This window comes from Aedes aegypti, chromosome 2, assembly GCF_002204515.2.
Source record: "Aedes aegypti strain LVP_AGWG chromosome 2, AaegL5.0 Primary Assembly, whole genome shotgun sequence".
Taxonomy (NCBI): domain Eukaryota; kingdom Metazoa; phylum Arthropoda; class Insecta; order Diptera; family Culicidae; genus Aedes; species Aedes aegypti.
The window spans coordinates 240,229,883-240,247,354 of record NC_035108.1 but is presented as its reverse complement, the minus strand read 5'-3'; the positions used below and the strand labels follow the sequence as shown (position 1 = coordinate 240,247,354).

Genomic DNA, 17,472 nt, shown 5'->3' with positions numbered 1-17,472 from the left:
AGTGACTTATCTAGGTCACAAAATAACTGATAAAGGAATATTACCTGATCCTTCTAAATTTGATACAATTAAAAATTATCCAGTTCCATCCAATGCGGATGATGTTAGACGATTTGTAGCTTTCTGCAATTACTACAGGAAATTTGTTCCAAACTTTGCAAAAATTGCTAGTCCTTTGAATAATTTACTTAAGAAAAATTCAAAATTTATGTGGACGGATGAATGTCAATATTCATTCGAATCATTACGCAATTATTTAATGTCACCAATGATTCTTCAATATCCTGATTTTAATAAACAATTTATCTTGACGACAGATGCTTCAGACATTGCTTGTGGAGCAGTACTGTCTCAACAATTTGAAAATAGCGAGCTACCGATAGCTTTCGCAAGTAAAACCTTTACGAAAGGAGAAAAAAATAAACCAGTAATTTTGAAAGAGTTAACAGCGATACACTGGGCTATTAACTACTTTAAACCTTATTTGTATGGAAAAAAGTTCGTTGTAAGAACAGACCATAGACCGTTAGTATTCCTGTTTGGAATGAAAAATCCAAACTCGAAACTCACAAATATGCGTTTAGACTTAGAAGAATTTGACTTTGTCGTAGAATACATACAAGGCAAAGCGAATGTAATCGCAGACGCACTGTCACGCATTGTCACAACGTCTGAAGAATTGAAAAATATAAATATTTTGAAGGTTAATACAAGAGCAATGACCCGAGAACAAAATCAAACTACAACACCCGCAGAAACACCAAAGGTTACTGTTAGTAAAGAGCCTGATCACCTCTCTACTTACGTAACTGAAAATCCAAGCATTACCAACAAATTGCATAAGTTAAGAATTAGTTATGATAACAATGTTCTTGAAATGATAATTTTTTCAAAGAACAGTAAAAAACATGTTGCATCAGTGCAACAACAGTTTATAAGAAACGGAAGTCAAACACTTGAGTTTGCTCTTCTGAAATTAGAAAAATTATTACTTACGATGAAAATTAAAAAGATTGCTTTATCTTCGGATAATGAACTTTTCAAGTTATGGCCTATAAATATTTTCAAAAAAATAACAAATGAAAAAGTTAGACACGTGCAAATAATAATTTACAATCCGCCAAAATTCATAACGGATAAAAATGAAATACATGAAATAATTAGAATTAACCATGAGACCCCATTAGGAGGTCATATTGGACAACATAGACTTTATCTCAAGATAAGAGAAAAATATAAATGGAAGGATATGAAAGGTTGCATATCACAGTTCGTAAAATCCTGTGAATTATGTAAAAAAAATAAAATTACTAAACATACTAAAGAAAATATGATAGTTACCACAACACCTTCCAGACCATTTGAAGTGATTTCAATTGATACAGTTGGACCACTTCCATTAAGTAATAACAAAAATAGATACATAATTACAATCCAATGTGATTTAACGAAGTATGTTGTTTTAATACCAACGGCAAGCAAAGAAGCTAATGTCATTGCCAAGGCATTAGTCGATCATTTCATATTAGTGTACGGAAATTTCCTTGAATTGAGGTCAGATCAAGGAACCGAATTTAAAAATCAAACCTTAGAACAAATTTGCAAAATTTTGGAAATTAAACAAAACTTTTCAACGGCTTATCATCCCCAAACTATTGGTTCATTAGAGAGAAATCACAGATGTTTGAATGAATATCTGAGATCTTTTACAAATGAACACCATACAGATTGGGATGATTGGTTAAAATTTTACAGTTTTTCCTATAACACCACTCCACATTCAGATCATCAATTTACACCATTTGAATTAGTTTTTGGCAGAAAAGCTCAACTACCCAACGAAATATACGAAAAAGGCATAGAACCACTTTATAATTACGAGGACTATTATCATGAACTTAAATTTAAAATTCAGAAATCAAATGAAATCGCTAAAAGAAAATTAATTGATCAAAAATTAATACGAACAAATCAAGCAAATCAAAATATCAACCCAATAAATCTAAATATTGGAGATTTAGTATATTTAACCGTAGAAAACAGAAAAAAACTTGATTCATTTTATTCAGGACCTTATAAAATAGTCGAAATCAATGACCCAAATTGTAAAATTAATCACTATTTGACACAAAATAATGAGAATATTACAGTTCACAAAAATCGACTTATTAAAGCATAAAAAAAAAAAAAAAAAAAAAAAAAAAAAACACAAAGTTTTGATTTAATTATTGTATCGATAACTAACAATAAATTTTAATACAAAAGAGATCCACCGAGCCTAACACCCATAAAAAAAGAGAATAAAACACAAAAAAAAAATGACAATCAAATGGGGTAGGTAAAATTTCTTAGTATAACACTAAGAAGCTTGAAATTCGATAGGATCAAATAAGTATATTTTTTATGTAAACGGTATTTGGAGCATAGCTATACACGAGTAATTTTTCTTCGATACATTACTCTCCCGAAGGGTGGAGGTGTAGCATGATAGACTTGCATTACAAAGTTAATATTCAAAAAACATAAATAATTCATCTCAAGCATTAGAACATGTTCATGTTCCGATGTTCATAAAGAATATCAAATTACAGAACGTTTCCTAGCTCTCACAAATCCTTAAGAGTGTGAAAAGCATAAAACAGTAAAACTAAATTTCACATCAACTGAAATGCTGAACCTTCCCACGATCATAAAAACCTTACTTCACAATTCCCAAGCATTCATATCATGCTAACATTCAAACCAAATTATTGCCAACCTTTTCCAAATTACAACTCAGGCAATGACCCATGTCATTGTCACTACACTCTGACGCCAACGATCATTCCAGACAATCGATATATGCAATAGCGTAATTCGATCTCCTTGCCTACGCCAAGTGCATCGTTCTCACGATGCAAGAGGCCAATGGTTATATTTCTTTTCGCTTATAATGCATAGTGCTAAATTCTGATTGGCTTATATTTACATACCAAAAGTTAACTCCAAGTACCGCCTCTTTTAGAACACTTTTAGAACATAAGCAATTCAATGATTGTAAGACTTCTTGTAAGTAAAAATGATTCTAAATAAACATAATCTTGTAGACAACGGAACAATCAACAAGTCTAAAATTTAATACGGTAAAATTAATACGGTAAACCGTCCGGCGTGCGGACGATGGTCGCCTAGTTTGACCCACATTTCAACGATAGCAGCTGTTCGCATGCGTATGGGTCACCCGATGTCCGAGATGTGCGACGTAGAGCTACCTAGAGCAGCAGAGTGCAGGAGAGTACAGAGATGTTGCTCAGATCTCCTGTTCTTAGGCAGATTGTGAGTGACCCTTAGGTTTATCGATTGCCAATTTAAATTGGGAGAGATTAGTCTGGATTGAGCGTCAAACGGGTCGGTCGATGTACCGTGATTTTTAAACTGTTAGATTTAAGACGATATGTGTTAGTGTTAAGTAATAAATTGCGTGTATAAAGACTGTGTTTCCCTCCAACCGCGTGTGTTTTGTGTTCCAAGTGAGAAGATATACCAACCCCAGAAATCACCGGATTACCAGGATCTTCAGGACACTGGGATTGGTATCCAATCCGTCCTATTCCACGATACTGAGCCACCAGGCCGTCAACTCAGTCGCCCATCACCCGCACCATTCCTCCAGGCGATACATCGTGTTGAAGTTGGTCACCGAGAGCTATCGACCAAAGGGTGAGGATCAACTACGCAACAGCCACGTTCGCGCAGATATTCCGGAGTCCACAAGCTAGGAGCCCAACACGCGCGGGTTCATTCAAAGTTCTCACGTTTCAAGATCCGACTTTACAATCGTTGTCCTTTATTTATCCTCCAGAAATGCCGTGAATACCAGATTCCAACGCATGGAAAACCATGTTTGAGACTAGGTTTCCATGCAGCTCACAACAATTATTCGAGGGAACGCTCCTATTTGTTAAAAATCTGCTGGGAACGGCGAAAAAATGATGGATTTTAGTACTCGCTGTTCAATATCACATTAAGGCCCAAGTAAAAATGGTGCAAAATTCAAAACTGAAAAAGCAGTTTTCTCTTTTTTAATAGACAAATCGAAGAAAATAAAAACACACAGCTCTTTTATTTGCCAAATAAAAAGGCTGTGTGTTTTTATATTTATCAATTTATTGTTTTAAAAAGAGAAAACTGCTTTTTCTGTTTTGACTTTTGAGCCATTTTTTCTTGCACTTTAAAAGGTATCATGCGGAGAGTGGAGTTCAACATAGAGGCATACTTGTCATAAGAGCCAGACAAATTGTTTGCTTTGCGGATGATATGGATAATGTTGACAGATCAAAATAAATGTTGACAGATCTGTACATCACTGCACCATCAGTGAAAGTCGTGTCTACTCAGGGCTCTAGAAGAAACTGCACTTGATGAAGATCCACCGTTGCACCAAATGCACTATGTACAAAACGCCCATAGTGAGGTGGTCCTCTATGGATATGGTGGAATAGGACCTGCAAATACTGTTTTTAAATGACGGTTGCTTAGAACCATCTATGGCGGAGTACAGGAGATCGATGTGTGATAGTGGAGAATACAATTATGTATCCTGAAGATGAAGGAGAAAACTGGACTGGACATGTTACTTGATTATCAGACAACAGCCGGCTGTTAAATTTGTATATGCGATGAATTCAATTGGAACTAGGATGAAGAGCAGCGAGCTAGTTTACTTGATCAGGTAAAACAGGATGTGAAGAGTAAGAACCGACATCGAGGTTGGAAAGTCACGGTCATGGACCGAGTGGACCGGTAAAATGTCGTTACCGAGATTTCGTGAAGTACAATGATGTGACTAGTTTGTTCTGAAGCCTTGGATGCAGTGCATCTAGACCATCTTAATTAAACAAATATGCTTGCACCAAGCATATGGGCTCTGACAGAATACTAACTGCTGAGGACATTATTAAAGCTCTTAGTTATTTTATAAATTGATTTATTAGAACTTGCTGTTATTTTTGGAATTTTTAGGCCAAGTTCTTGAAGCAATCTAACAACATTTTAGAGAAAATTGAACATAATTTGTGTCTGTTTTTCTGGTAGGATTTGCACCCCTCCTGTTTCTTCGCCAACGACTACACTTTGGATTCTGTTTAAAATCTACGACACTTACCTTACTGCACGCCGAACTGTTGCCCTTGGGTATCGCCAGAGGATCTTCGAAACTAGCCGGATCGTCCAGGTTGACTTCCCACGCAATGCTGTGCCGTTTGCTGGGAGTCACCGGGGCTGATAACGACGGAGGAGGAGGAACCGTTGGTGGTCCGGGAGGCGGTGGCAGCGAAGATTCCTCTAGCGAATCATCGGAGAACCGCTCCTCGTCGCTATCGTCGTGTGCCGTCCTCTGTCGCGTGTATTCTGCACTGGCAGCAAATATCCGATTGCTGATTAGATTATTGTTGTAGTTGATGTTCAGTTGGACGCCGTGGGAGGGGGACAGGGACGAGTTGTTTTCGAATTCGTTATTTTCCGGTGACGAATTTTCCTGTGATGACGAGTTGTCCGAGTTGTAGGCACCTTTCCGATAGAGGTCCCTGTGCCGTTCGATGGAGCTCTGTAAATTTCGGGACGCCCGCCGAGGTGGAGACGCTCTACCGGGGTAAATGGTGACGGGATGCTCGTTGACTATTGGTTCTGCAAGCAGAGCAGGGAAATCACAGTAACAGGATTTAATTTTCCTTAATAAATATTGTTAGACACAAACCTGGCAGCCGCGTCATCCCCCTTAGGACGGCATCGTGCACCGCGCTGATTCCTATTCCGCCGAGTTTGTTCCGACCGTCGTCCAAACTGCCTCCACTCGGTTCACTTGGGCCGGTTTGCTTGGGCGGGCTGGAGCATGGAAGACTTGCGTATCGTGTGGGTAAAACATTGGAGGGACGAGTTTTTGGCTGCAAAGAAAGAAAAAAATGCAACAAGAGCGGTTCACTATCAACTGTGTATCAAGCGCACATAAACCTATTTGGATCCGTCTGGTTAAAAATTACGAGATGCTATTAGCTGCTGTCATGATTCCGTACAGTTTTTGCGAAGGCAAGATAGTTGCACCCAACAGAGTTTATATCGCTTTTCATAGTGGTTTTTTCCTTTCTTGTTTTGCAAATATACATTCATGAATAATATGTCAAGCGCTTTCACAAATCCATGTAGTTAGACTGACGTTTTCAATCGAGAATTTGAATTTGATACCTTGATGAAAGGACTTCAAAATGCTTTCTTAAAAAAATCAACCAAAAAACTTGAAAAATATCTGGAAATGTTTCCGATGTTCTGAGTGTTTCTTTCATGAGTTATTCAAGAGGAAGCTGCTGAAAAATATTTACAATGAAATTTTTGGAGGAATCTGTCGATTAATTATTATGGAATAGTTCATGAACAAAAGAGCAACTCTGCAGAAATTAATAAGAAGTTTTTGGAAGTTTCTTATGCATCTATTCGTTAAGATGCTTTTATCAGAAAATCTCACAAAAAAAAACAGTAATTATCACACTTTTGCATTCAGCACTGAAAGAATCGATGAATAAGTTGCAGGAAAGATTTAGAAGGAAAATTATTCTAATTTTAAAAAAAATGTGGACATGAAAAATTGAAGAATTAGAAAAAATCTTCGCAAGAATATTTGGGCAAATAGGTTTGAACTCGAATTTTGGGTGAATTCTGTTTTCCGTGTCCTTTCGAAATGTCAGATAGGAACAACTCCAGTGTTGAAAAAACAGATAGGAACAATCCCTGTGGCATTTTTGTCGACTAAGCGAACGTCAAACATGATCAAAATGTCAAGGTTCAAATTTAGACTCATTTTCAAAATTAAAGTTTAAATGTGATAGAGCTGTTATTTGAGCGCCTAAAAAAATTGCCTAAGTAGTCGCTAGTCGCTGTTATAAAATAAAAACAAGATTTTATCAAAAGTTTTAGGACCCAATTCTCAAATGAATCTGAAAGAAATCCTGGGGTAGCTTTCCAACTAACAGCTGGAAGAATTTCTGGAGTATTTGTTCCGGCACTTTTTGTTATGAATCTCGTTGGAATATTGTGGAAAATCCCGATGCAATCCTGGAGAAATGCAAGAAAAAGTAAGGAAAAATATGGAGTAGAAAAATATGGAGAAATCCTCTATAGTTTCCCTTGGAAGAACGTTTGGAGCATCGTTGGAACCGCTGGAGAAATACCAGAAGAATTCGCAGGAAAACTTATCTGAGCATTGCTGCAAATATTACTGGCGGAGGTCTGGGATTAAACCTAGAGGAACTCGCGATATCAGATATTTTTCGGAAGATCTCCTGGAGGAATGCTCGAAGCCATTTTTGATAGAATTCTTAGACGAATCACTTGGAATTCTTGGAACGGCTCTGAAAAAAAATCTTTTCCAATGAGATTTAGTAAATCCAGATAGAAAAATTGGCAGGGTATCTGTAGAAATCTCTTTGAGGAATACTTGGAGTAACTTTCTGAAAAATTTCCAGAGTAGTCTTTCGAACATCTTTGAAAGAATTATGTGGAGTGATTCATGGATGGAGAGTTCATTGTGGTAACTTTTGGAAACTTGAACGTTGAAATTGATGCAGCAACCCTGGAAACAGTTTTAAAAACAGCCTAAGTAGGAGTTCCTACAAGAGCAAATTTCTTGAAAGAATTTCTGTGAAAAATATGCCTAGAAGTTCTGTAGCGAACGAAATAACTAAAGATAAATTTAAAAAAATATAATTGATGTCCTTGGAAACGTTTCTGAATGAAATACTAAAGCAAGTTATTTCTTTAGCGGTATTACTAGATCTCTAGATATTACTAAACATTAATAGAGAATTATTTGGCGGTTTTATTAAAAATTCTGGAGGGGTACTTTCTTGGAAGAATCCTTGTAAGAATCTCTTGACAAACTCTTAGGAGAATCCATTGAGAAATTGTTGAGACTTGTCGTCGAGTCTAGCACACAACACTGAAGACGACCTTACAGTTGTTGTCGAAATATGCGTATCTGTCAAAGGATACAAACTCTAGTGGAATTAAACGGTGTAGTACTAAATTTAGTTTTTCATTTACTTATAGGTATTCCACTAAGATTTTTGGAAGAACCCTTGATGAGTTTTTTTAAAGAAATGTTAGGAATAATTATTGCATAAACAATAAGATAACATAATAAGGATTCTCAAATGATCTGTCCCAGCGATTCCATATATTAAATGGAATCGCAGGGACAGATCATTTAAGAATGCTTGGATTAATGCATAAAGAGATGTTTGTAGAAAAACCCGAAGAAGCCCAGGAAAAAATATGAAGTATTTATAGGAGGAATTCTTTGATGAGTTCGTTTTAGATATATCTGTGAAGCCATCTATGATGAAATCTCTGTGAAGAAATCCATGAAGTGATTTGATTGGAAAAAAATGGATCAAATTAGGCTGATACAAATATTAATTTTCTTTTATGTCACCACCCCCCCCCCCCTCAAAAATCCGAAAATTTTGAGGGGGGAGAAAAAAAAAAGATTCATCATTTTTTTGACATCAGTTAGGTTTTTTAATTTTCAAAACCAAAAACAGGTAAAATAATGATCCTGATGACAATTGAAAAAAGTTTTACAACTATCGTTAAAAATAAAAATTTGAAAAAATAATAACTTTTTTTTTCATTTTTATTTTTTTGTTCCTTATTTATTTTTATCCCCCCCTCGTACCTTCCAAGTGGTCTTGGACATAAAAAAAATAAATATTTGTATCAGCCTTAATGAGTGGCATTAAAACCCCTTTTGGAACTTCTTGGTAAATTTTGATAAGAATAATTTGATCATTCGTTATTAGTAATTCGTAATTGAGTTTTGCATCTTCTAAGAAAAAAAAAATTGATTGGTGATCCTTATTTAAGTTAACATTTCGACTCAAACCTTTTTGTTTGATGAAATTTGTGGCTGCGCTCTTCCGCAAACTTTTAGAAAATGTTATTGTGAACAACTCTTCATTTGAGACATAGACAGAAATATCAGATATTTTGGTCTAACTTTTTTGTTTTCAGTTTAACGTGAATATGGTCTACAGAAGAGTTATAGAGGAAGTAATGATATGCATTGCAATTTTTGTAATTCGGAAGTTATAAGCAAATTTAAGTGAAAAACTATGAAAGCTTTAGATGCCCATAACTCATGGAGTTGGTTCGATATATTTTTTTCTTTTAGCGGCATTCAAAGGACCATACATTAGGAAATTTTTGGTGCAAAAACTGTGAGAACGTAATTTTTGTAAATTTAGAAAATTCACTTGAAAAATAGACTTAAAAACTCGTCTGTAACTCACACGATTTTATACTTATCGGCGCGCTTCCATTTGTTTATCCATATGCATATGTTTAATCTTCATCCAGACAACTTACTGTTCACATGCTGAAAAACGTTATTAATTAGAGTTATTCGGGATTGCCTTGGGGTACCAAAATTGGCCAAACCATACATCTAACGGATATATCAAGACTCTAACGAGCTAGAAGGATGGTGTCTTCGGCAAATTTGTGATGCAGTTCAAGGGATGTCTTGCAGTAACAAATCTAATTGAGAATTTATCCGTTAGGTGACGCTTGTAACAATTTTCCTCTAATTTTCTATATTTCAAGATCTTGATAAGCTAGAACGTTGATATCATCCAAAAAGCTGTGGAGCAAAGATATCTGTCAATAACAAAACTAATTAGGAATTTATCCGCTAGGTGGTGCTAGTAGAAAATTTCTTTCCATCTTGCGATCCTGATAAGCTTGAAATTTGGTGTCTTCCGCTAAGTTGCTTAGCAGATCAACCACCAGGCATTGGCAGTGACGGTCCTGGTTGGGAATTCGATCGCTAGATGGAGCTGGTAACAAATTCGCTTCAATCTTTTATATTTTAAGACCCTGCAGAGCTTGAACAGCTTTGCCGAAAACTTGAAAACCTTCTGGAACATATGTTTCTTGAAATAGAAAAGTTTGCACCGCTAGAAGCCACCTAGCGGTATATTTTACTAGCACCACCTAGCGGATAAATTTACTGCCAGATAGCCCTTGATCTGCCGAAAAACTTTGCCAAAGACGCTGACTTTCTAGCTTAAGTGGATCTCAAGATATAAAACATTGTGGAACATATATTACTAGTGCCATCTATCAGATGAATTCTCAAATAGATTTTTTTCTGACAGATAACCCTTGATTTGCTCCTCAAATTTGCCAAAGAAACCAGCCTTATGGATTTTGAGATATCCGTTGAATGGATGATTTGGCCAATACAATCCGGAATAACTTTGGAACCTATTGGACCATATTCCCCCGAACTATTAGCTCTAAGAGTTTTTCGGATAGTTCTGAAAATTTCAATAAAATCCATCGATAAACAAAAAAGTTATGCACATTTCAGTTTGTTTTTTTTAAGCATGTGGAATGTATGTTGGCTGGATAAAGGTTATATTATAACATATTTTGTTCAATGTAAAGGATACTTTGTTACATATTTTGTAACTTCAACTTCTAATCCAATACGTACGAACTAAGCAACAACACCTGTTACAATGCTCGGAAGAATCTTTGAAAGGATTCTCGATGAAAAATCCTTTTTTTTTGGAGAAATAGTATCGATTTTTTTCGACCGGAATGATTTTTTTTAAGGCACTCTGTGCTCGTGGCCACTACTGTGCCGGAATCAGCATTTTTTTTTTTTCAATATCTTTATTAGTATCATTCCAAACATTACATTCATTTCTTATATCTAGGTGTTCTGATTTGACAACACTATCATCCTAATTTGGTAAAACAAATTTAAGATTTAATTAACATTTTGTTAACAACATATTACATTTCATTTGCCGTAGCAGTTCAGATTTTTTACAGGTGAGTTGATTTCACCTGCTTATAAGAGAAAAAAAAGTTTTTAATATACTTAACCTAACTTAACCTAAACATATAACGCATTAATCGTGGCAATAGAAGATTGTAACGATTTTTGCCTGAAATTATTAATTATTTTATTCGACATTTGTTCCAATGTTTCAACATTGGATATTCTATGTAACTCATTGGTACTATACCAGGGAGGAAGCTTCAGAATCATTTTCAAAATTTTATTTTGAATTCTCTGCAGAGCTTTCTTCCTGGTATTACAACAGCTAGTCCATATTGGTACAGCATACAACATGGCTGGCCTGAAAATTTGTTTGAATATCAAGAGCTTGTTCTTAAGACAAAGCTTTGATTTTATATTAATAAGGGGATAGAGACATTTTACATATTTATTACATTTGGCTTGAATGCCCTCAATGTGATTTTTGAAAGTTAAATTCTTATCTAGCATGAGCCCTAGATACTTAACTTCAGCTGGCCAATTTATTGGAACCCCTCTCATCGTCTACTTGAAGGTTTCAAATAAAGAGCTTTTGGTTTATGTGGGAATATTATTAGTTGAGTTTTGGAAGCATTAGGAGAAATCTTCCATTTTTGCAAGTATGAAGAAAAAATATCCAAACTTTTTTGCAATCGACTACAGATGATACGCAGGCTTCGTCCTTTGGCGGAGAGGCCTGTGTCATCCGCAAACAAGGATTTTTGACATCCCTGAGGTAACTCAGGTAAGTCAGATGTGAACATATTGTATAATATTGGTCCCAAAATGCTGCCTTGGGGAACACCAGCTCTTACAGGAAGTCTTTCAGATCTGGAGTTCTGATAATTAACCTGAAGTGTACGATTTGACAGATAACTTTGAATTATTCTAACAATGTATGTTGGACAATTAAAGTTTTTTATTTTTACAATCAAACCTTCATGCCAAACACTGTCGAATGCTTTTTCTATGTCTAGAAGAGCAAGACCAGTAGAATAGCCTTCAGATTTGTTGGAACGGATCAAATTTGTTACACGTAAAAGTTGATGAGTGGTCGAATGTCCGTGGCGGAATCCGAACTGTTCATTGGCAAAAATTGAATTTTCGTTGATGTGGGCCATCATTCTGTTCAAAATAACCTTTTCAAAAAGTTTACTGATGGAGGATAGCAAACTGATTGGACGATAGCTAGAAGCTTCTGCAGGATTTTTGTCTGGTTTTAAAATTGGAACAACCTTAGCGTTTTTCCATTTGTCAGGAAAATATGCTAATTGAAAACATTTGTCAAATATATCAACTAAAAATGATAAGCTACTTTCTGGAAGTTTCTTGATGAGGATGTAGAAAATTCCATCATCGCCAGGAGCTTTCATATTTTTGAATTTTTTAATAATAGTTCTCACTTCTTCCAAATCTGTCTCCCAGGCATTTTCGAAAGCGTTCTCTTGATTGAGAATATTTTCGAAGTCCTGAGTAACTTGATTTTCAATTGGACTAGTAAGTCCTAAATTAAAATAGTGCGCACTTTCAAACTGCATAGCAAGTTTTTGAGCTTTTTCACAATTAGTTAGTAATTATTTGTTTTCCTCTTTCAATGCCGGTATTGGCTTCTGAGGTTTTTTCAAAATTTTAGATAATTTCCAAAAGGGCTTAGAGTCAAGGTCCAATTGAGATATCTTATTTTCAAAATTTTTGTTTCTTAATTGAGCAAAACGTTTCTTGATTTCTTTCTGCAAATCCTGCCATATAATTTTCATAGCAGGATCACGAGTGCGTTGAAATTGCCTTCTCCTCACGTTTTTAAGACGGATCAAGAGTTTAAGATCATCGTCAATAATCACGGATTAAAATTTTACTTCACATTTTGGAATTGCAATGCTCTTGGCTTCAACAATGGAATTTGTTAAAGTTTCAAGAGCATTGTCAATATCAAGTTTTGTTTGTAAGGGAATATTAACATCAAGATTAGAATCAATAAATGTTTCATATATATTCCAGTCTGCTCGAAAATAATTGAAAGTGGAGCTGATAGGATTGAGAATCGCTTCTTGGGATATTTTAAATGTAGCAGGGACATGATCAGAATCAAAATCAGCATGAGTAATCAGTTGACTACAAAGATGACTAGAGTCAGTTAAGATCAAATCAATCGTAGATGGATTTCTAGAAGTGCCGAAATCAGTTGATCTGTAGCTTCTTTACTGCTTCTTCTGCTTTCACTCTCTCCTCCTTTTTTACTCTCACACCGAGCAGGTAGGAGAGAGCTCTGCTGTTAGTGAGGCTAGCTGCCTGCGAAGAGGGTCAGTTTGTCTCAGTCACCATCTGATACTGACGGAGGATGGATGTGCTCCCCAAAGCACGGTCCTCCGTGAGGCGTCTTCTGGTGGCTGGACGGGTTTTTTATGGTGGGGCTGGGAATCGAACCCTTGACCTTCCGCTTATGAAGCGAAAGCGTAACCTCAAGGCTACAGACCCCCCTACCGGAATGATTTATCGTCGAGAAAAAAATCACCAGCGTAGTGTTAACTGCTGAATAATGCGCCGCCAATATCTTATTTGGCTTCGGCGTGACGTAAAGTTAATCGACACATCGACATTATTTCTCAGAAGGTTGAAACTGATACCATCCTTCGTGGGCACGCCACTGCCTTGATATATCCTTGATGAAATACCTTGATGACGGCTTTAAAGATCCTTAGAAGAATTCTAGTACACTTTTTCGTAAAATTCTTGAGAAAATTTCTTCTTGAAAATTTCAAGAAGAAATCCAATTTAGAATTTATGAAACCACCGTCACCAGCGGATTACACAGATTACTGCTTACGTCAATCGTCCACGTCTCTACTGGCAGATTCTGGGGTAGACAGTTATGTTATGAAGAGGCATGGAGGATGTAAATCTTCAACTGTTGCTGTAGGATGCGTCGAAATTTCCTTGCAACAATAAAATAATGATACCGTTAAGTCACCAGTCACCGTGCGGCCTCCATTCACCGTGCACATATACAAATTCCTACAGAATATTCATACAATTTTCACAAATTATTTTTTTGTCAGCGAAATAAGATAAAACTGATGAAATGAAGTAGTTTTTGTCACTAAGCATTTTGAAAACCTAGTTTATGTAGTAAAAATCATGTGAATTCTGTTTGATAATAAGATTTTTCAACACTCTTAGTAGAAACACCAAAAATTCACATTTTTTATTTTAACGATGGAGTATGATTTTTTGTTTCAAAATTTCAAAAAGTTTTCATTGTGGATACTATTAGTAAGATGTATTTCATCGTATGAGCAATGAGATTTTATGCAAATAAGAATTTTATATTGGGTTTCAGTCGAAACCCAAATGCACGGTGAATGGATCCCTCTCAGTATGTATGGTTCCTATTACCGTGCATTAGTGTAAAAGGCATGAAATTATTCGGTAATATTAGATTTATTGTAATTTCGTCATTAAACTACTTGTTGCCGACCCACTGTGCGACAACTGATAACGATAGTGTGAGTGTCGAGATCGGTTTGTCCGACGTCCACCATCCCACGAAAGATAAAGTCATCTGTCAGAAAGGAGCATAAAGATATAACAACGTGTAGTCGAACTGTTGAGTGGCAAATAGATTTAAACCTTTTATTTAACTATTATTTGGAGATTCACTATTGAAAATCTACTGTTGAATATTAGAAGAGGTTTGATACTATATATATTGCGTAAAATCAGTTAAATTCAATGATTTATTGTTTATTCAGGGTTAATCGATTTCGACTGCCAAGTTGCCGAAAAGATTAGGTTATCTAGGTCTGAGAAAATTATAGATTAATCGTAAGTTTGAATTGAATTTCATCCTGAATTATTGCCTATAACGTACATGATTATAGATTTGAATTTTCTGTTGGGAATTGATCATCATAAAATCTACCGGGCAAGGAAAGCGTACTGAAATGTAAGAAAAGCCTAACTATATAATCATACTATGTTGCTAATGGAAATCAATAAACTTCTAGCTTTAAGCTGCGCTACAGACAAGCTGCTAAAAGGCGTTATACCTGTCCTGGTGACGATCCCCAACATATTTAAAGATTTCATCTGATCGCTGTGCCAAAATGAGTCCTGAAACAGATCCAAAGGACAATCACAACTGCGGTAAGTGTAACCGGTCTGATTCCGCTAACAACATGGTCGGGTGTGATTTGTGTGAGACTTGGGTCCACTACGACTGTGCTGGTGTAACCGAGTCAATCGCCGACCCGGAGCGTAGCTGGAAATGCGAGAAGTGTCTCCTGGAACTGAACTCCAAAACTCGCAGTCGAAAGTCTGGAACGTCTCGTGCATCAGGACAAAGTGGAATATCTCAGCGTCAACAGCTGCAACTTCAGCTACTCGAAGAACAACGCAAGCTACGACTAAAGCACCAAGAAGAAGAGGACGCGGCTAGGAAGAGGGCAATGGAAGAAGAAGAGATGATTCGTAAGAAACGAATGGAGGAAGAATGCTGTTACTTGAAGGAGAAGTTCGAGTTGCTGTTGGCAGGATCGGATGATAACGATAGCGTGAGTGGAAAAAGTAGCGTCAAAAGTCGGACAAGTAGTCAAAAGGTGCGAGATTGGCTTAGTAGGGAACGTGATTCACAACAAGATGCTGGAGGAATCCCGCGCAATCTTACACCAACCGGTGTCCAAAATCCAACGATTCCAACGTCTATCGTGGGAAACGATACATTAGCAGTGCTAGCTAATGTAAGTCGATCATCTGGAGCTGTTCAACCTACAACATCCATGTCCGAAGCCATAACACAACGTGTAAGCAACATGCGAGTGCCGCCAAATTCCTCGTCTACACCACAGTTCTCGCACAGTCAAGGTAACCCATCAGGAGAAATTGGACAACGTACATCTATCTCGCGTATTCCCATGGATATATCAGAATTCGCTCCCGTGGTGACTAATATTTCAAGAAACACAGCACTTTATCAACGACAAGCTACTAGTTCAATTCAACCGGCGCCAGTAGTTATGACAACGGACTCTTGCCAGATTAGTAGATCAGCTGCTCCAACGCACAGTATGCCAAGTTCACATCGACCAGCATGTACGGCGGCTTACGAAAATCCTCCAGCCAGGAACTACACGGGGGAAGCAGCAGGACTTCAATTTACCTCTAATTATCGTAATGACCAATCGTCTCCTGGACATTCTGGCTCTTTAAATTATGGACCATCTCCAGTACAGCTTGCGGCACGCCAGGTTATGTCGAGAGATTTGCCCAAGTTCACCGGGGACCCTGAGGAGTGGCCAATTTTCTTGAGCGCCTTTGAAAACACCACACGAGCCTGTGGATATTCCGATGCCGAAAATTTATCAAGGCTTCAACGCTGTCTGGAAGGAGCTGCACTGGCAGCAGTAAAAAGTCGTCTATTATTACCTGACTCAGTTCCCCTTGTCATCAGTACACTGCAAAGGTTGTTTGGAAGGCCGGAAGTATTAATCCATTCACTATTAAATAAGCTCCGGGAAGTCCCAGCACCGAAAGCGGATAATCTTAAAACGGTTATCGAATTTGGCTTAGCTGTGCAAGATCTTGTGGATCATATGCAGATTTCAAGATTGAATGATCATCTATATAATCCCATGCTGCTGCATGAACTGATCGAGAAATTACCAGCATCTTACAAAATGCAATGGTCTACGTTCAAACGAGCCAGTCCAGTCGTTAACTTATCAACCTTCGGGAACTTCATGACTGAACTTGTAAACACTGCCTCCGACGTGACATTACCGGATCTATCAGTTGCATCAAAATCCGCAAAGTCAGCTGGAACGCGCAATAGATCGAAATTGTTCACGCACACTGAAGATGTCCCCATAGACGATGAGCTTGTAGGTCACCATTTGGCAGAGCAATACGTAGTAAAGAAATGTTTCTATTGCTCCAATGTAAGTCACGAGATACATGAATGTAGGCACTTTAAAGCGTTGGATATAGATGCGAAATGGAAAGCCATGCGTCAAAATGGATTGTGCAGAATATGTTTAGTACCCCATCGACGGTGGCCTTGCCGTTCTGCTAGAGAATGTGGAGTTAAGGGTTGCCGCTTACGACACCACACACTGTTACATCCTAACGACATGGACAGAAACAGTAAGCGATCTAGCGTAGAACTCAGCGTTCCGGAAATTGGACCGGTTGTGCATCAAAACTTACACCACGTAATACCAAGTACACTATTCCGTTACCTACCTGTCATAATCAAGGGAGTGGACGAACAGTGCGTGCGTACATATGCGTTTTTGGATGATGGCTCATCTTCTACGCTTATGGAGGCTGCAATAGCAACGAAGCTTGGTGTTGATGGACCAACTGACTCCTTTTGGCTGAGCTGGACGGGAAATGTCAGCCGAGAAGAAAAGAGTTCGAAACGTGTTTCCATCATAATCTCCGGCGAAGGTGTGGGAACTTGTTTCCGACTGAATAATGTACGGACTGTCCAGAAATTGAATCTGCCAAACCAAACATTGCACTATGATGAATTGAAAGGCATTTATCCTCACCTCCGAGGATTACCAGTTGAGAGCTACTCAAGAGCGTGTCCGGGAATCATTATTGGGATGGAACAT

The 17,472-nt window shown here is 37.3% G+C and overlaps 1 protein-coding gene across 5 annotated transcripts in view; it reads right to left on the bottom strand.

Annotated features, from left to right (window-relative positions):
• The window catches only part of LOC5577722 (rho GTPase-activating protein gacF), a 410,293-nt gene that overhangs the window by 161,753 nt on the left and 231,068 nt on the right, over window positions 1–17,472 (bottom strand). For all 5 annotated transcript variants that reach the window (XR_002500441.1, XM_021844557.1, XM_021844559.1 and 2 more), the window contains 2 exons: window positions 5,735–5,921; window positions 5,144–5,664 (listed from right to left, as the gene is read on the bottom strand). Coding sequence is in view for 4 of the 5 variants with exons in the window: in XM_021844557.1 (XP_021700249.1) it covers window positions 5,144–5,664; window positions 5,735–5,921 (708 nt within the window). In the remaining variant the exon portion in view is untranslated. The remainder of the gene's footprint in view (window positions 1–5,143; window positions 5,665–5,734; window positions 5,922–17,472) is intronic.